This window comes from Pristis pectinata, chromosome 5, assembly GCF_009764475.1.
Source record: "Pristis pectinata isolate sPriPec2 chromosome 5, sPriPec2.1.pri, whole genome shotgun sequence".
Taxonomy (NCBI): domain Eukaryota; kingdom Metazoa; phylum Chordata; class Chondrichthyes; order Rhinopristiformes; family Pristidae; genus Pristis; species Pristis pectinata.
The window spans coordinates 44051812-44070896 of record NC_067409.1 but is presented as its reverse complement, the minus strand read 5'-3'; the positions used below and the strand labels follow the sequence as shown (position 1 = coordinate 44070896).

Here is a 19085-nt window from a genome sequence, read left to right as displayed (position 1 = left end):
AATTCAAAAGCAACAGTGACCACTTGTCAAAATTTAACGGATAGGACATGAAGATCATTGTAACAACATACCCATGTAGGCAGCCCAGTGAATAGCACGTCGGTCCTTCTTATCAAAGGCATTGATGTTGGCACCTCTAGATAGAAGCAAGCTAACCATCTGGAAAACAATTGTTTTTGTTAAATTCAGTTTAGGTTTACATTGTACATATTTTTCAAGTTTAAATATGTCTTTTGCAAATAAGGATCCTGTTACTCCTTCCAAAAAAGTTATGATAGTCACAAGTTAGGAAAAACAATTATGGCGGTGCACAAAGCCACCAAAATCAAATTAGACCTGAAAGGTTGTATGCAACTTACTAATTAAAGAAGTTTCTTCAATGTTAAGACATACTGTTCAATTCATCGTGGTGATAAATTTAGTTTTGTGGAGAAATTAGGAGTTGCAAAAAAGTTACTAAAACAAGAGGGGCAGGAAGGAATTAATTTCTTAAGGCAGATGGTATCATTATGTAACATACATCAGCTGTACATTTTGGAGCCTGGCACTAAGATCATAATAGTCATATGCTGGTTGTAGATTCAAGATTTGGGAATACAAAAATTGCTAATGCATAAATTTAAATGAAAAATTTCCACACTTTAAGTACATCTTTATAAAATTTCCTAAAACTATTAATAGTTTTAAAATTATATCTGAAGACTGCTGCTATGCCTGCAGAACCAGTGCATAGAATTGATGTTTATCTTTATAAACATTTATTCCTTCAGCTTATCTCTCACCTAAGCAGTTTGAACATTTCATACCATTTCATTATGGCCATTGCATGAACATGATAATCCCAAAAATATACTTTACCTGGTCAAATGGAAACATACATTTGCATGCAAGTCATACATCATATTAAAATGTATAAAAAAAAAGCAAAATTTCATAACAGTTCACTCTGCAAGTCATACAGAGAAAGTACTTTTTAGTACTTTTGTAACCCAAATTATTCAATGTTAGATTATTTTAAGATAGTGTTATACAATACCTCTACATGTCCACTGAAGGCAGCATGGTGTAAAGCAGTTCTCCCAGCTCGGTCAGAGACATTTACATTACTTAAAAGAGGAACCAGAGCTTCTGCGCACTTCACAGCCTTGTTTGCAGCAGCAATATGTAATGGAGTCTGCCAGTTTTTGTCACGAGCATTCACATCAGCAGAATGCTTCAAAAGCACCTGAACTGCATCCTACATTGAATTAAATGGTTAAATAGATTACAATGCATCATAAGTTAAAAGAACCAACAGAAAATGCACTGGCCAACTGGACTGAATTTTAGGAACTTACTTGAACGTATTTCAATGCTCATAGGGCTATTCTCCTCAGTCGTCAAAGTGGCGACACAGGCAGACAAAATTGTGAAAGCGTATGGCATGCTTAACTTCATCAGATGGGGCACTGAGTACAAGAGTTAGGGTGTCATGTTACAGTTGTATAGGGCATTGGTGGGACCACACCTGGAACAGCATGTGCTGTTCTGGTCGCTTTTCTGTAGGATGAATGTGATTACACAAGAGAGGGTACAGAAAAGATTCACAAGGATGGTGCCGGGACTGGAGGGCTTGAGTCATGAAGAGAGACTGGAGAGGCTGGGACTGTTTTCCCTGGAGCTTAGGAGGCCGAGGGGTGACCTCATAGAAGTTTATAAAATCATGAGGGGGCATGGATAAAGTGGATAGTCACAGTTTTTTCCTCAGAAAAGGGGAATCTAGTACTAAAGGGCATAGGCTGAGGGTGAGAGGCAAAAAATTTAAAGGGGATCTGAGGAGCAAGTATTTTGTATATAGCAGGGTGGTGGGTATATGGAACGAGCTGCCAGAGAAAGTGGCAGAAGCGTGTACAATCAGACCATTTAAAAGACATTTGGACAGATTCATGGATAGGAATAATTTAGAGAAATATGGGCCAAATGCAGGCAAATGGGACTAGCTCAGGAAGACATGCTGGTCGGCATGGATAAGTTGGGCTGAAGGGTCTGTTTCCCTGATGTACAACTCTATGACTCGATCCAACACTTTTTTGCAGAAAAAGACATCCTAGCTGTCTTAACCAGCCTGGAATCAGAGTTTCAAAATTAATATTCCAACTAGATCAGACAGCAAGGAAACAGTTTCCCCACAAACAGTAGCTGATGGGTCATTAGCTTAAATATATCCCATACTAAATGAAACAAAGTATAAAATTTATTTTTCACACATAATGTTGATAAATGTATTTCTGCATACTTACAGATGGACTAGCATGGATCCATTTTGATCTACTTAGTCACAACCACAGAATAATTGGTAATGACTTCTTTTCTGCGTCTATACTATTAACTCTCTTAATGTCACCTGCCTCTCTAAATTGTCATTCAACGTTCAAATAGGGGCATGATTAGTAAGTTTGCAGATGACACGAAAATTGGTGGTGTTGTGGATAGTGAGGAAGGTTGTCTAAGGCTACAGCAGAATACAGATCAGATGGAAAGTTGGGTGGAGTGTTGGCAGATGGAACTTAATCCCAACAACTGTGAGGTGATGCATTTTGGGAAGTCAAATAAGGGTAGGACATTTATAGTAAATGGTAGGGTACTAAGGAATGTTGATGAATAGAGACATTTTGGGATTCGAATCCATAGTTCCCTGAAAGTGGCAATACAGGTAGATGGGGGGGGGGGGGGGGGGGGGGGGGGGGTGAAGGTGGCATTATGGCATGCTTGACTTCATAGGTTGGATCATAGCATACAAGAGTTGTGATGACATGCTGCAATTTTACGAAACACTGGTTAAGCAGCACTCAGTATTGTGTGCAGTTCTGGTCATCATAGTATAGGAAGGAAGTGATTGCATTGGAGAGAGTGCAGAGGAAATTCACCAGAATGTTGCCTAGAATGGAGGACTTTAGTTATGAGGAGAGATTGGATTGACTGGGCTTGCTTTCCCTGGAGCGAAGGTGGCTGAGGGGTGACCTGATGCAGGCATATAAAATTATGACAAGCACAGATAGAGTAGATAGTCAGAATTTCTTTCCCATGGTAAGGATGTCAAAAACAAGAGCGAACAGGTTTAAAGTAAGAGGGAGGAGTTTTAAAGAGGATCCGAGAGGAAAGATTTTTTTTAACATATACACAGAATGATTGACATCTGGAACTTGCTGACAGAGGAGGTGATGGAGCCAGACGTAACCATTATGTTTAAAATGCATTTAGACACCTGAATAGATAAGGCATGGAAGGATATGGACCTAATTCAGGCAAATGGAATTCGTATTGGTGGGCAAAAAGGTTGGCATGCATGTGGTTGGCCTATGGGCCCGTTCTGTGCTGTGCAACTCTATGACTCTCTAAATATTGGAAAGAGTAAAGCCAGATTCTTTGATCACTGTCACAAATATCTTGCCTAACTACCAACTCCATCCATCTCCCTAGCAAACATCTGAAAATGAACCAAACCATTGACAACCTCAGTGTCATATTTGATTCCAGGTAGAGTTTCAGACCACAAATCCACGTCCCTGATATTTCCTGACTCCAACTTTGCCCCAGCTCATCTCCTGCTGAAATATCATTCAAATCTTTATTACCTGCAGACACAATTATTGAAATGAACTTCTGCTGGTCTTCTTAAATCCACATTCAATAAATTTGAGATTGTCCAAAATTCTGCTACCATGTCCTAAGTTACAGTCCTGTTCACCTACCACCTACAGTATATGGTCACTGAACTACAATGGCTCACAGTTAAACAATGACTCAATTTTAACATTGTAATTCTTCTCAAATCATTCCTAAGTGTCATCCATCTTCACTTTCATCACCTTCCTAAGCCTCACGACTCTCCAGGAAATCTGCTATCCTGCAATTCTGGACTCATTCCTGAATTGAGTCACTACAGCTTTGATGACCATTCTCTCAAACTGCTAAGACTCTCCAAAAAAATCCTCTGAAGAAGACTAAGACATTGATCATCTGCCCTAATATGCCCCTATGTGTTAATTTTATTTAATTGACAACAGTCCTATGAAACACAACAAGATATTTTTGCTGTGTTGAGGTGGCTGCACATGGATATTGTTGTTCAAGAATAACAACATAAATTTTCTGCAATTTTTATTTGTTAATTGTAAAAGAGAAGCCTTGACTTATCAAGTGAAATAATTAACTCTTTAATAATAAATGAAATTATAGCACAATCAACTTTTTCTTACAAGAAGAAAATTTGAAAGATAACCAAAACTAACATTTTTTATTCATCAAGAGATTTGTTTTTCCTTCACTTGAAAGGAAAGGTCTAGGAAGTGGGACTTCCCTTGCAGAGAACTGGCAAGAGCCTTGATAGCCTGAAAAGCCTCCCTCCATTTTGAAACCTTCCAGAGAAGGGGCACACATTTTTAAACAGGACAAATTTTTGTTTAGTTCCTTTGCATTAGAAAGTTGAGGCTAAGACAATATATGCCGGCTGCTTTTTGATGCTTGATTTCAACCCACAGCAAAACTATGAAGCCTGAAATAAAAATAACATTACAGGACTAGAATAATCAGTTCAAGATGACATTGCAAATCAAGTCCAGATAACAAAGAGAAGTAATGGAACCAATATAGTTTAGGTAAGTATACACAGATTTTACAAATATGTTTGAATACACAGGAAAAAGGCAATACCAAAGGGAGAAATACATAGTAGGCCAATCATATCAGAAGATAAATTATCCAGTCAAAGTCTTAACAGAACAGAGAACCTGAGGGATTCTGTTTTAAAATAAAAATGAGTCTACTGGGCTAAACAATTACTGTGATCCAGTTTAGAAACTGAGTTTATTCCCTCTCTCACTCTAGATACATCATTAGTCCTGCTCTTTATATAAGTCTAATTTTTGTGGATGTCTTTGCAAATTTCATCACTGCATACAAAGACACTGCTAAACACTGGTTCTTGCATGGGCTAAGTTTTCCAAATCCCAACAGCAAAGTTCACCTGCACATATAGTTGATTTTGATCATAGCAACTGCATTTTTTTTTAAAACAAAAAGGTCTTCCTTTCAACTTTGTATGGATTCAATTTCATATCATATTCTGTTCTCAAATATGCAATACTGCAGACATACAACTTACCTAGTTTAAATTTGGTAATATATATAATAAATATATACAAGTATGCAATACACAATAAGAAAAATCAGTTCAAAAGACTAAGAAAGAAAAAAAAGTGGGAATCTATATCATTAAAACTTGTTAAACAAAAAGTCAGTGTGAGGGAAAGGAGATAATGAATATTTCTTTTCCAACAAAAACTCACTTCCAATAAATTCCTATTTCAAAAGAAGAAAAATTAAGCTCGCCACTTCAAAACAAATTACAAAAAAAATTCAAGGAAGTTTGTGTATATCCCATACAAAGCAAATTACTAACAAGCATTGAATAATTTTCAGAAACTGTCAAATACTTAAAATCTAAACTCTTTTCAAAAATCCAAATTAACACACTAATATAGAGAAATAAAATATGTTTTGGAAAGGTTTTATTGATATTTCATGTCTCTCATTGTCATTCCCTGCCATTAAAATCAACATGGAAGTACTTCTTGCAACTCCTCAGATTTAGCACAGGATCTTTGTGAGAGTTCCTGCTCCAAGTCCTGTGCAAATTAAACTGAGTTGAGTCCAATGTTGCAGAAGAGCACAGAGACTCAAAAGGGTTTGCTGACAGTAACCACTAGATTTTTGCATTTGAACTCATATGTGCGAAGGTCCCAAAATTGCCTTTATTTTCTTTGAATAATGATAGACAGTAGACAATAGGAACAGAAGTAGACCATTCGGCCCTTCGAGTCTGCACCACCATTTTGAGATCATGGCTGATCCTCAACGATCAATATCCTGTTCCTGCCTTGTCCCCATATCCCTTGATTCCCCTATCTATAAGAAACCTATCTAGCTCCTTCTTGAAAGTGCCCAGAGAATTGGCCTCCACTGCCCTCTGAGGCAGTGCATTCCACAAATTCACAACCCTCTGGGGCAAGAAGTTTTTCCTCACCTCTGTCCTAAATGGCCTAGCCCTTATTCTTAAATCATGCCCCCTGGTCCTGGACTTCCCCAACATCTGGAACATATTTCCTGTCTCTATCTTGTCCAATCCCTTAATAATCCTGTATGTTTCAATCAGATCCCCTCTCAATCTTCTCAATTCCAGTGTGTACAATCCCAGTCTCTTCAACCTCTCAGCATAAGACAGTCCCGACATCCCTGGAATTAACCTCGTAAACCTACACTGCACATCCTCTATAGCCAGGATATCCTTCCTTAACCCTGGAGACCAAAACTGTACACAATACTCCAGGAATGGTCTCACCAGGGCCCTGTACAAATGCAAAAGAATCTCTTTGCTTTTGTACTCAATTCCTCTTGTAATACAGGCCAACATTCCATTAGCCTTCATCACTGCCTGCTGCACTTGGTCATTCACTTTCAGTGACTGATGAACAAGGACTCCTAGATCCCTTTGTATTTCCCCTTACCTAACTCCACACCATTCAGATAATAATCCGCCTTCCTGTTCCTGCTCCCAAAGTGGATAACCTCACACTTAACCACATTAAACTTCATCTGCCAAGTATCTGCCCACTTACCCAACCTATCCAAATCACCTTGAATTCTCCTAACTTCCTCTTCACATGATGGCAAATACCTGTAGTTTTGCTGCTATTAGTTCCACAAGAGTAACTATAAGATATAAGATCATACAATATAGGAACAGAATTAGGCCATTCAGCCCACTGAGTCTACATGTGATTCCATTTTCATTTCAAAACATACGTTAACCTAGACTTTAGCCTTGAGGAACATTCTATGTGGAAGTGATGCAGTAGAACTTCCTGTAGAACCTAACTGCAAGGATGCTTTAAGTCATTCCCACCCTCAGTCTGAAGGTTATCAGGCAGGAAGCCCACTTCACAAGGTCAAAGCAGGTAGATAGGTTGGGAAAGAAAGAGAGACTTTGGGAAACCAGATCACTTTCCCTCCCTTTTCAATACAAACTGTTGAAATACGATTCAAGTCAGTTATATAATCACACTACTGCAAGCTTGAAGTTCTGATGTAGGGTGTCCCAGTCTATTGTTTGTAATACCAGCAATAGCATTTACCTGTAGCTCCTTGTTGCAAAATAAGTCATAAGACAGCATCAGGCTTACTGCTTTTCCATTACATACAATTTGCCACTTCTGCAAATTCACCACATCAGATCGTATGCAGCAGAGACAATTCACTTTGCTTTTTAGGGCAACAGCAAGTCAAAATCATAAGTACTACTGTAGTGCCTGGCATGCAAATTGAGGTTGGTAAACATGATTTTATGATGGCAAACACAGACCTTTCCCCTCAAAGCCATGGCTAGCTCTGGCTCTCCCATGCAAGACTTGCCCTCACTGGCTAGTAGTAGTGCAACATGGGTACAACAATCACCTCAACAGTCAGTGCGAGAAAACCAACCCTGCCACTTACTGCAGAGAACTAAAATAAATCTTGAAATAATACAGAGCAAGGCAGAAAATTGTTACTGTATTTCTGCAATTTTGTATTTGGTCGACAAGCTTTTGTGAATAAGCTACAAAAATGGGACATGTTTATTTTGCCAACCTCCTTTGTGCACCATTCCATAATTCGACAATGGAAGTTGCCTTTCATTTTTTTTAAGTAATTTGCACTACCTACAGTCCATTTTATTATATCAACAGCTTCTACTAATGGACTTACTGACAAAAACATTTAAAATTTAGACACTTTATATTTCTAAATACATTAAATCATCATTAAATCTTGGAAAATAATGGTTAGTGTCTCAATTATTAGCGACCGACAGACTGGGCTGCATAAGGAATCAGCCCTAACTAATAACCCATTTTGCAACATCATCTGACCTTTAAGACAGCTTCTCTTCTGGCCTGTATTAATTATGCAGTTCCAGGAAAGATGACAAATGCATGTAACCATTTCAAATGCACATTATTATATCTTCAATGGCTTCAGTTGGGGAATTAATCATTATTTAATTTGGTCCAGAAGCAGTTTATGACTGCCAATTCAAAAAAAATCTTGAGGAAACCTGATGTGAAGAATAGACTAGATGCTTAAAAAAATGAGATTCCATAGAAATGAAAGCAAAGCTAAAAACAAGACACAGCTATCATTCAGCTGCAATAACTATTGATAGTTTCTCATTAATAATGCATTTATTGGTAGAAGAACTTGTACCTAACTCACAAGAGCTGCCCAGACTACAGATTATGAACTCTGATTTGCATAATGTACAAAACTGTGGCCTATTAATGTGGGACTTTTTTTCTTCGAAGACTATTTATGCTTACAACTGTGCAAAGCACAATTGAGAACTACAGTTAGCCTTAATTAAATTTTACTCAAAGCATGAAATACCAAATCAAATAGGATTAACAGGCTTACAGAGTGGCAATGGCTGCCGATAGGCCAGAGGACTGGCAAATTTTTAGGATTCAGCAGCAGAAGTCTAAAAAAGGTCATAAGGAGGGAGAAAAATTATTTTGAGAGAAAACTTCTATGTGATATCAAAACAAACAGTAAGAGTTTACTTACTGTTGATGAATTAATAACAGGAAACAAAGATGTGGCAGATATGTTATATCAATTGTTTGCACCATTTTTACCATGAAGGAGACTGTAAGTATCCCCAAAGTAACAGATGAGCTAATTTCAAATAACAGGGAGGAACTTGTGAAAAAAAAAATCCCAAAAGGAATAAAGTATTAGAAAGAATTAACAGGTTAAAGGCAGTCAAATCACTAGGATCTAATGGCTTGCACACAAGGGTTTTAAAAGAAATGGCTGTAGAGTCAGTGGGTTGGAATAGATTGAAAGCTGGCTGTCACATAGAAAACAGAGTTGGAACAAATGTGTTCTTTTCAGGTCGGAGGGATGTAACGAGTGGACGACTGTACCCTTCAATTGTTTATCATTCACATTAATGACCTAGGAGGAGCAAAATGTAAGGTTTCCAAGTTTGCTGGTGATACAAAAATAGGTGGAAGGGCAGGTTGTGATGAGGACACTGATTCTGCAGCTGGATATAGATGGATTGAGTGATTGGGTGAAATGCTGGCAAATGGAGTTTAATGTGGGGGAGTGCAGTAAGAGGAATCAAAAGGTGGAGAGAGGCAGCAAATGAGTGAACTTTAGAGCGATCCAAGTGTTATAGTGTATGAATTACAAAATAAGTTAGCAGGCATGTCCAACAAGTAGTTAAGGAAGAAAATGGCATGTTAGCCTTCATTACAATCAGTTTAAGAATAAGGTTTTGTTATGGTTGGACAGGGCATTGGTGAGGCCACAGCTGGAGTTCTGCACGCAGTTTTGGCCCCCTTATCTAACAAAGGATATAGTAGCATTAGTGACAGTCCAAAGGAGGTTCACCAGGCTAATTCCTGGGTGGAGAGGACTGTCCTATCAAGAGGAGCAAGACAGTTTGGGTTTGTATTCCTTTGAGTTTAAAAGAATGACAGGTGATCTTATTCAAACATACAAGATCCTAAGGGGGCTTGACAGGGCAGAGGTTGAGATGTTTCTAATCATGGGAGAGTCATGAATAAGAGGACATGACTACAAAATAAGGCACTGGTCATTTGAAACTGAGGTGCATGGAAACTTCTTTCAGAGGAGAGTGTATCTCTGGAATTCTCTGCCTGAGGGTGGTGGAAACCAGATCATTAAGGTACAGATAGATAAATATTTGAAACATAGAGGAAATAAGGGTTATAGGAAACTGGCATAGAAGAGGAGTTGAGGCCAGCATAGATCAGCCATGATCCTACTGAATGGCAGGGCAGTTATGAGGGGCCAAGTGGCCTACTCCTGCTTCTATTTTCTTGTGTTATTATAACTCAAGCAAATATGCAGAGAAATGTTGAGTTGGTATATGTTAGTAATCAAATCTACAAAAAGTACACATGCACTTCAAGACAAGCTCTAATTCTGTCACAAGACACATGTCATGTGCACTTACCTCACTGCAAGAGGCAACAGCACGATGTAGAGGAGTCAACCACTTGTTGTCTTTGGCATTAACTCTAGCTCCTAAAACACAAAATTATACAAGTAATAACTAACAATGGTCTGCACAGAACTTCCCAGCAATTCCAAATAACTGCAAAGCTTGTTATGGTTGAGGTGTCTAGATAATCCATGATGAAATAACAATGCAGTGAAAAGAATAAGGATAATAATCTAGGCCTAGTAGTTCAAATCCATGGCATGAAATGGGGGAGTAGCAGGAGAAACATATCCCACCAAAATCTGTAAGCTAGAGGCTTGACAAAATGCTCACCTTACCAGTAATACCAGGCCAGGAGATATATCATGGTTCATTGTGTGGAAAAAGAGCATGATGGGAGTAGTGCCAAGTGTACCAAAAACATGGTGTCAAACTGGCAAATTCACAACACAGGAGTTCATGCATACTAAATACCAAAAATAACATGTAACTGTTAGAGGTAAGCAATCCCATAGAAAATGGATTAGGTTAAAGTCCTGCAGCCCTGCCACATCCCTTCATGAAAAGCAGTGAACAATTACACAGCTAATAGGATGGGAAGAGGAGGCTCCAAGAACTTGGGATGCATTCCTGAGAACTGAAATGCTCACTGAATTAACTCTTAAAAAGGGCCATTATGTACTATGCTCCACTTAGATGAGCACCAATAGCATAACGCACTCTTTGGCTGAACAAACTTGAATGTGGTAGCATTTTGCAAGCTACCTGGATGCACTTGACTACCTGGTAGTCTGAAATACGAGATGTTTTTTTTTGTTCTCTACTCCTTTTTAAAAAGTAAAAACACATTCCCTCCCTCCCCCCCCCCCCCCCCCCCAACCGGATGCAGGGCTGAGCATGGTACCAGAGCAGTTGCTGTTAGAGCTATCTAAAGTTACAAATCTCATCCCCTTTTTTGACAAATAGCTGGAAAAAAAAACACAATAAAGAGTACATAATCATAGAGCTATACAGCATGGAAACAGACCTTTCGGCCCATCTCATCACAGTGACTCAGTTGCCTACCTGAGCTAGTCCCATTTGCTTGCATTTGGTCCAGAGCCCTTCAAACATTTCCTATCCATGTACCTGTCCAAATGTCTTTTAAATATTTTAATTGTACCCACCTCCACCACTTCTTCTGGCAGCTCGTTCCATATACCTAGGTCCCTCGGTGTGCAAGAGGTCATCTTTAAATCTTTCACCTCTCACCTCTCACCTTAAATATATGCCCTCTAGTTTTAGATTTTCCCACCCCATGAAAAACTGTGATCATTCAACTTACCTTTGCCCCTCAACATTTTATATATCTCTATAAGGTCACCCCCAAGCCTCCAACGCTCTAGGGAAAAAAGCCATAGCCTATCCAGTCTCTGCTTATACCTCAGGCCCTTGAGTTCTGATAATATCCTTGTGAATACTTTCTGCACCCCTCCCAGCTAAAGACATGCTTCCTATATGCCTAGTCAACAAGAACTAAACACAGCACTCCAAGTGTTGTCTCACCAATGTCTTGTACAGTTGTAACATGATGTCCCAACTCCTGTACTCAATGCCCTGACTGATGACAGCAAGCATGCCAAATGCCTTCTTCACCACCCTGTCTACCTGTGATGCCACTTTCAGGGAACTATATACTTGTACCCCTCGGTCTCTCTGTTCTACAACGTTCATAGGAAATGCCAGGGCCCTGCCGTTTACTATGCAAGTCCTGCCTTGGAAGTCCTAAATCACGTTGTACTTGCTCAAGTTAAATTCCATCTAGGATTCCTTGATCCACTTTCCTAGTTGATCTAGATCCTGTTGTAATTGTAATACTTCACTGTCCACTATACCACCATTTTTGATGTCATCTGCAAACTTACTAACTATGCCAACTACGTTCTCATCCAAATTGTTAATATAGATGACGAACAACAGTGGATGCAGCACAGATCCCTGTGGCACACTGCTGGTAACAGGACTCCAATCTGAAAAGCAATCCTCATTACCACCCTCTGACTCTGACCACCAAGCCAATTTTGTATCCAATTTGCTAGTTCACACTAGGTCCCATATGATCTATCCTCTGAACCAGCCAACCATGCAGGACTTTATGAAAAGGCCTTGCTAACGTCAAAGTAGACAACATCTACCACTCTGGCCTCATCCATCTTTTTAATCACCTCTTCAAAAAAACTCAATCAAATATGGGAGACATGATTTTCCATGCACAAGGTCATGCTGACTATCCCTAATCTTTCTCTTTCCAATTGAAGGTAAATCCCATCTCAGAATCCCCTACAGTAACTTTCCCACCGCTGATGTTAGGCTTACTGGCTTATAATTCGCTGGCTTGTCCCTGCAGCCCTTTTTAAATAAAGGCATTAACCACCCTGCAGTCTTCTGGTACCTTAACCGTGGATAACAATGACACAAATAACGCTGCCAGGGCCCCAGCTGTTTCTTCCCTGGCTTCCCACAATGCCCTAGAGTATATTTGATCTGGCCCTGGGGATTTAGCCACCTCCAAGTGCTTTAAGACCACCAACACCTCCTCTTCTGTAATGTGGATATGTTTCATCACATTACTATTCTCTTCTCTCAATTTCCTAGTTTCCAGGGCTAGTCAACCAGGGGTCCCTAATTCTGCCAGCCTGACCCTTCACTCCAAAAGGAACACGTTAGCCCTAAATTCTCACAATCTTTAAATGCCCCCTGCTTGCCAGACATCCCTTCATTGCTAACAGCCTCTCCCAATCAATGTTTGCAAGTTCCTATCTAATGCCATCAAAATTAGCCTTGCCCCAATTTAGGTCTTTAACATGTAGACCAGTTCTATCTTTTTCAAATGACTATTTTAAAACTAACAGAATTATCGTTGCCAAGTGCTCCACCACTGACAAAGTGCTCAGCCTCATTTCCCAATAGGAGGTTGAGTGTTGCACCCCCCCTGCCCACCCAACCCCCCCCCCCCCCCCCACACACACACACACACACAAACACACTCTAATAAGGCTATCTACGTATTGCTTGAGAAAACTTTCCTGGAGCTACTTAACAAATCCTACCCTGTCCAAACCCTTAGCACTATGGTTGTCCCAGTCAATACTGGGGAAGTTAAAATCACCTACTACTACAACCCTATTATTCCTATACCTATTTGCAATCTCCTTTCATATTTGTTCCTCTAATTCCCACTATTGAGGAGCCTATAGTACAATAATATCAAAGTGATCACCCTCTTCTTATTTCTCAGTTCCACCAATTTAGCCTCAACGGATGATCCTGCAGGAATCCTCACCAAGTACTACCGTGATGTTCTCCCTAATCAAACAAGCAAACAAGAGGTCTCTTGCCTCCTCTTCCATTATGCCTGTAGCATCTGTATCCTGGAACACTGAGCTTCTAGTCTTGCCCATGTTCCTGTAATGGCTATAATATCCCAGTCCCATGTGCCTATCCATACTGAGTTCATCTGCTTTACCTGTTGGGCTTCTTGCATTAAAATAAATGCAGCTTAGTCTATAGGACCTTCCTTGCTCCCAGTCCAGTCTACTAGATTTGCTTGCTTTAACTTCTATATCTGCCTCAACTTTCTCATCTTCCACTATTTTGCATCCCACCCCCTGCCAGACTAGTTTAAACCCACCTGAATAACTCCAGCAGATATCCCCACCAGGATACTGGTCCCTGTCCAATTCAGGTACAATTTGTCCCTCCTGTACACGTCACCTCTGACCCAGAAGAGATCCCAATGGTTCAAGAACCCAAGTTCATCACTCCTGCACCAACTCCTCAGCCATGCATTCATCTGCCCTATCCTCCTATTCCTACCCTCACTAGCGCATGACATCAGGAGTAATACAGAGATTACAAGCTCTGAGGTCCTGCTTTTTAACCTTCTGCCTAACTCCCTATATTCACTCTGCAGGACCTTATCCCTTTTCTACCAATGTGTACAATGACTTCTGGCTGCTCACCCACCCTCAAGAGTATTCTGCAATCGTTCAGAGACATTCTTGACCCTGGCACCCATGAGGCAACATACTATCCTGGAGTCTCAATTGTGGCCACAGTATCTCCTGTCTGTTCTCCTAACTATCAAGTCTCCTAGCACTATAGCTCTTCTTGTCTCCACCCTCTCCTGCTGTGCCTCAGAGCCAGTTGTTGTGCCACAGACCTGCTAGCTGCTGCTGCTCTTCTCTGCTCCCCTCATCAGCAACCCCCCCCCCCCCCCAAAAGTTGCTCCAAAATAATATACTTATTAGTGGGGGGAATGGCCACAGAGGAAACCTGCACTTCCTGCCTACCCCCTCTACCTTTCCTGTTGGTCACCTAACTACCTGCTGCCTGCACCTGAGGTGTGAGCTTGATGCAGTCAAATGGGAGATGCAGCTGTACACACTTCCCACGGGTCTAGTCACCAGGGACTATAATTTAGCATTATGAACTTCCATAAATAAAACAGTACCAATAAGCTAAAGCTAAAAACATGACACACTTTAGCAACCAGTCAGCAATATTTTAGTACCAAATTCTAATAGGGGTCCATAATTCTGGAACAAATTCATAGGTCAGAAACTGGTTGAACCAGGATTCTACTCTAGTGTTCAGAGAACTATTTTCTATTTTAGAAAGAACTTCAGAACCAGGCCATGTATTCATCTTCAGCCACAACCAACATCTTCCACCAGGGGATATGTAGTTCTCAGCCTAGCTGGGAATTTTGGCCACAACTGCTGTTTAAGGCCTCACTGGGATGTGTGCCAGCTCAGAGCTGGCATGAAATTCATGGATGACTTCTTAGACGCCAAGCTCTAAAGATTAAGGTCATCAAGCTCAGAGGGATAGCTATCTTTCTCAACTAGAAAAATGACTCTTTAGAGCTGAAGGCTTCATCATTTCACTTTTCAAAATCTAAATCCTAAACATCATCTTCTGAAGCTCCTGCTATAATTTCAGTAAAAGATCTTATCAAAACTCTGGAATAAATGGAAAAGTCCAAAAATACCTGATAAAATAAGTAGTTCAACAATTTCAGCATCTCCTAGATAAGCAGCAGCATGCAAAGGAGTTCTCTTCTCTGCATCCTAAAATGAGAAGAAAAAATAATTTTAAAAATTTCTATTTGTTTCTCAGTGATGTTATTAAAGAATTGCTATATCACTCATTGTTTTAAGACAAACATTAACATAGCTTCCAAAGTTGCAACTAGCATTTTGTAGTATTCCATTCCAATTCCAAAGTCTAAAGCACAACTTCACGAACTCTTACAGTGCTAAAGGTCATTATGTCCACCGTGCTTGCAGTAACTTGGACAGAGCTATGCAAATAAATTCTTATTTCTTGCTCTTTTCTCCCTACACTTGCAATTGATTGCATTTCAAGCATGTATCCAATGTGTTTTTGAAAATTACTGAATAAACATCCATAGCTTTACAGGCAGTGCATTCCAAATCCATACTTCTTGCTTATAAAAACATCCAAACTTTCCCTGATGTTTTTGCCAATTGCCTTAAATCTTTCTCCTGTGGTTACCATCCCTCCTGCCAGTGGAAACTGTTCTTTTTTACTTATTCTATCAAAACACTTCATTGTAGCTGGTTCTGTTTGAAATTTTCCATAGTACAGCTGGCACTCACTCACCAACCTCAGATCACAGCAACTGGCTGACTTTAGGCACATTGCTAAGCAGAGGGAAAAAGTAAAGATTCCTTTGTAACACGAAGTACAAAGATAAGAACTCAGCACAAGTACCTGGATAACAGGTGAGTAAGTGAAATGCAGCATTTGGAGGAACCTCTCTCTAATTATAGAGCAACACAATAATCCAAACTTCAAATCCTTCAGAGGAGTTTGAGAGATGATGATTCCAAGTCAAACTGGGATCACAAAATTAAGTCTCCCACCTTGGTCTTGAGCATCCCCTTGGTTTACTCAGATATTGCAGCACTGTTGGAAGGAATTGCTGATCAAATGAGATATTAAGGTGAGGTTTTCTATTTAAAAAAATGTTGTGCGAGTAGTTTTTTGGGCATTCAGACCATTATTCTCTCAACCAATGCTACATAAAAATAGTTAATTGATCAATTGTGCTATCTGCCAAGAGGTCATGCATTGTGGAAACTAGATGCGACACTTAGGCATATAAAAAATATTTTGTAGAGCTTTTTTTTTGAAAAGCCAAAAGACATCAAAAGTAGTGTGGAAAGAGATAAATGTTAGCTGGAATAGAGGGGGGAAAGCTCCTCAGCTCTGCTAGAATTAGTAGCAGCTTATGTTTTAGACTCACCTGACAAGGAGGGTGGTACCTCAATTTAGAGACAAAGGACTGCAGATGCTGGAATCTAGATGAAAAAAAACAAGATGCTGGAGGAACTCAGCAGGTCAGGCAGCATCCGTGGAGAAAATGCAGGTAAGATGTAGTGAGAGGCAGATGCCGGGGAGGAGAGGAGAGCAGAGCAGATCCACCAGTGGATGTATCAAAGGTATGGAGGTAGGCGGTATGGTGGGAGGGGAGGGGAGGGAAAGGAAAAAGAGAGAAAAAAAATTGGTGAGGAGATAAAAAGAGATTGGCTCAGAAAGGGAAGAAAAGAAGAGGCAAGGTGGGGTGGGGGGGGGGGGGGGGGGGGTTGGTTTACTTAAAGTGGGAGAATTCGATGTTCATCCCATTAGGCTGTAAGGTCCCAAGGTGGAAAATGAGGTGTTGTTCCTCCAGTTTGTGCTTGGACTTCTCCCAGCAGTGGAGGAGGCCGAGGACTGACATATCAGCTAACAACGAAGAATAATGGTCCCGGAGACATCTTGGAGAATGTAGTAACAACAAAGAATAACGGTCCCGGGTACATAACAACAAAGAATACCTTGGCCTCCTCCACTACTGGGAGAAGTCCAAACACAAACTGAAGGAACAACACCTCATTTTCTGTCTTGGGACCTTACAGCCTAATGGGATGAACATTAAATTCTCCATTGCCTCTTCTTTTCTTCCCTTTCCTAGCCCCTCTCTCTCCTTTTTCTCCTCGCCATTTTTTCTCTTTTTCCTCTCCTCCCTTTCCCCCATACCTCCATACTTTGACCCATCCCCTGGTGGATCTATTCTCCCCTCCTTCCCCACATCTGCCTATCACTATCTCTTACCTGCATCTACCCATCAGCACCTTGTGCCCATCCTGCCCCCCCTTTTGTCCACCTATCACTGCTCTGTTCCCCCCCCCCCCCAATATATTGAGCTTCCCTTTTTCCTAGCTTCAGTCCTGAAGAAGGGTCCTGACCCATAATGTTGACTGTTTTTCTCCAGGCATGCTACCTGACCTGCAAAGTTCCTCCAACATTTTGTTGATTTTTCATCTGGTACCTCAATTTATTCTGAATGAAAGCTCTCACGATGTCACTTTAGGACTGCATTCAAGCATCAACCGAGATTACATGCTCAAGTTCCACTACCTTTCAATTCAGCAGCGAATATGCTGCTATTAAGTAGCAGGTAACACTACATCATCATCAATGAAAAACAACTGAAGACAATCTGAATAAAACAAACTTCCCCAAACTTTCTATTCTTCATATTGTTGCACTTTTTATTGTCTCTCCCTTTACCTCATTTTTGGCAAACAATCTTTTGCCACATGGGATGCATGTCCTAGAATTCTATGCCTAATCCACTTCATAATTCCATTTAAGGCTCTCCATAAAACCCAAATATGATCAAAGCTTTCCTCATGCCTCACTTTGACATACCATCCATTGTCCAATTTTGCTTCGGTATGACATTCTAGCTTAAAAGTTACTCACAAATGTTTTCTTGACCATAACATTAATTTTCCACACTTAATGGCATCATAATGCAGAACTATAATGCATTCCCTGAGCACTCTGCTATATAGTAAAACCTGCTACATGGTATTATGCCGCTAAAAAATATATATATACACAGGAAGATTCCCAAAATATCATAAATATGCAAAAGGAACTTTGAAACCAAGGATAAACTCAAATTAGTGTTAAAGATAGAGTAAGGTGACAGTGCATTTTTATGAAAAAAATGTTTATTTAAGGAGCTATATGCTTGCATAGGAGGAGTACAGAGAAGGTTAATTAGGGCAATTACTGAGATGAAGGGGTTGTATTATGAGGAAAGTTTAAGAATGTTTGGCTTGAACCCACAAGTTCAGCTGAAAAACAGCAGATCATACTGAAATACATCATATTCTGAGGTTTGACAGATAAGATGCTGAGAGGATGCTGCCCCACATAGGGGTATCTAGAACCAGAAGAGATGGTTTCACAATAAGTGGTCTTCTATTTAATATGGACAAGGAGAAAACTCCTCCCTCAGAATCTGTGGAATTCTACACCCCAGAACGAGGACACTGATTCAATGAACACATTAATGGACAGATTTATGGTCTATAATGGAGGTAAAGGTTATGGACAACATGTTAGTAAAGTAAGTTAAGGCCAAGGTTAGATAGGAATAAAGTTATTGAATGGCAGAGCAGACTTATGAAGTAATATGACCTACCCCCATTCCTATTTCTTATATTATGTCAATTAGAAGACCTTTGTATAATGGAACAATGCATCCACAAGGCAAATTATATAGGTAGAATATAGAATTGAATGCTTCCATTGTTTTGCCTTAGGGATACATTTACCTCTCTGCTGCTAAGGACAGCAAGTTAGTAACTTCACATTGTCCCAAGATAAGTATTAAAATAGTGCATACAAATAATTACTGTATTGTTAATAGGAGTTATTTTATTCTGCAGCTGGAATGGGCAGGTTCGCTTATGAGGAAAGGTTCGACAGGTTAGGCTTATATCCTTTGGAGTCAGAAGAGTAAGATGGGAGTTGATTTAAATATACAAGACCCCAAGGGGTCTTGGCTGGGTGGATATTGAGAGGATGTTTCTCTCCTCTTGTGGGAGAGTCTAGAACTTAGAATTGCTGATTAAAAATCGAGTCACCCATTTAAGGCAGAGATGAGACAAAATACTTTCTCTCAGATGGTTGA

General features: G+C 40.0%; 1 protein-coding gene across 1 annotated transcript in view; it reads right to left on the bottom strand.

The window, feature by feature from the left end:
• Window positions 1-19085, bottom strand: part of ankrd28b (ankyrin repeat domain 28b) — a 122954-nt gene that overhangs the window by 82546 nt on the left and 21323 nt on the right. The window contains exons 4-7 of the mRNA XM_052015873.1: window positions 15081-15159; window positions 10061-10131; window positions 1037-1237; window positions 72-159 (exon numbers count right to left, since the gene is read on the bottom strand). Of these exons, the coding sequence (XP_051871833.1) occupies window positions 72-159; window positions 1037-1237; window positions 10061-10131; window positions 15081-15159 (439 nt within the window). The remainder of the gene's footprint in view (window positions 1-71; window positions 160-1036; window positions 1238-10060; window positions 10132-15080; window positions 15160-19085) is intronic.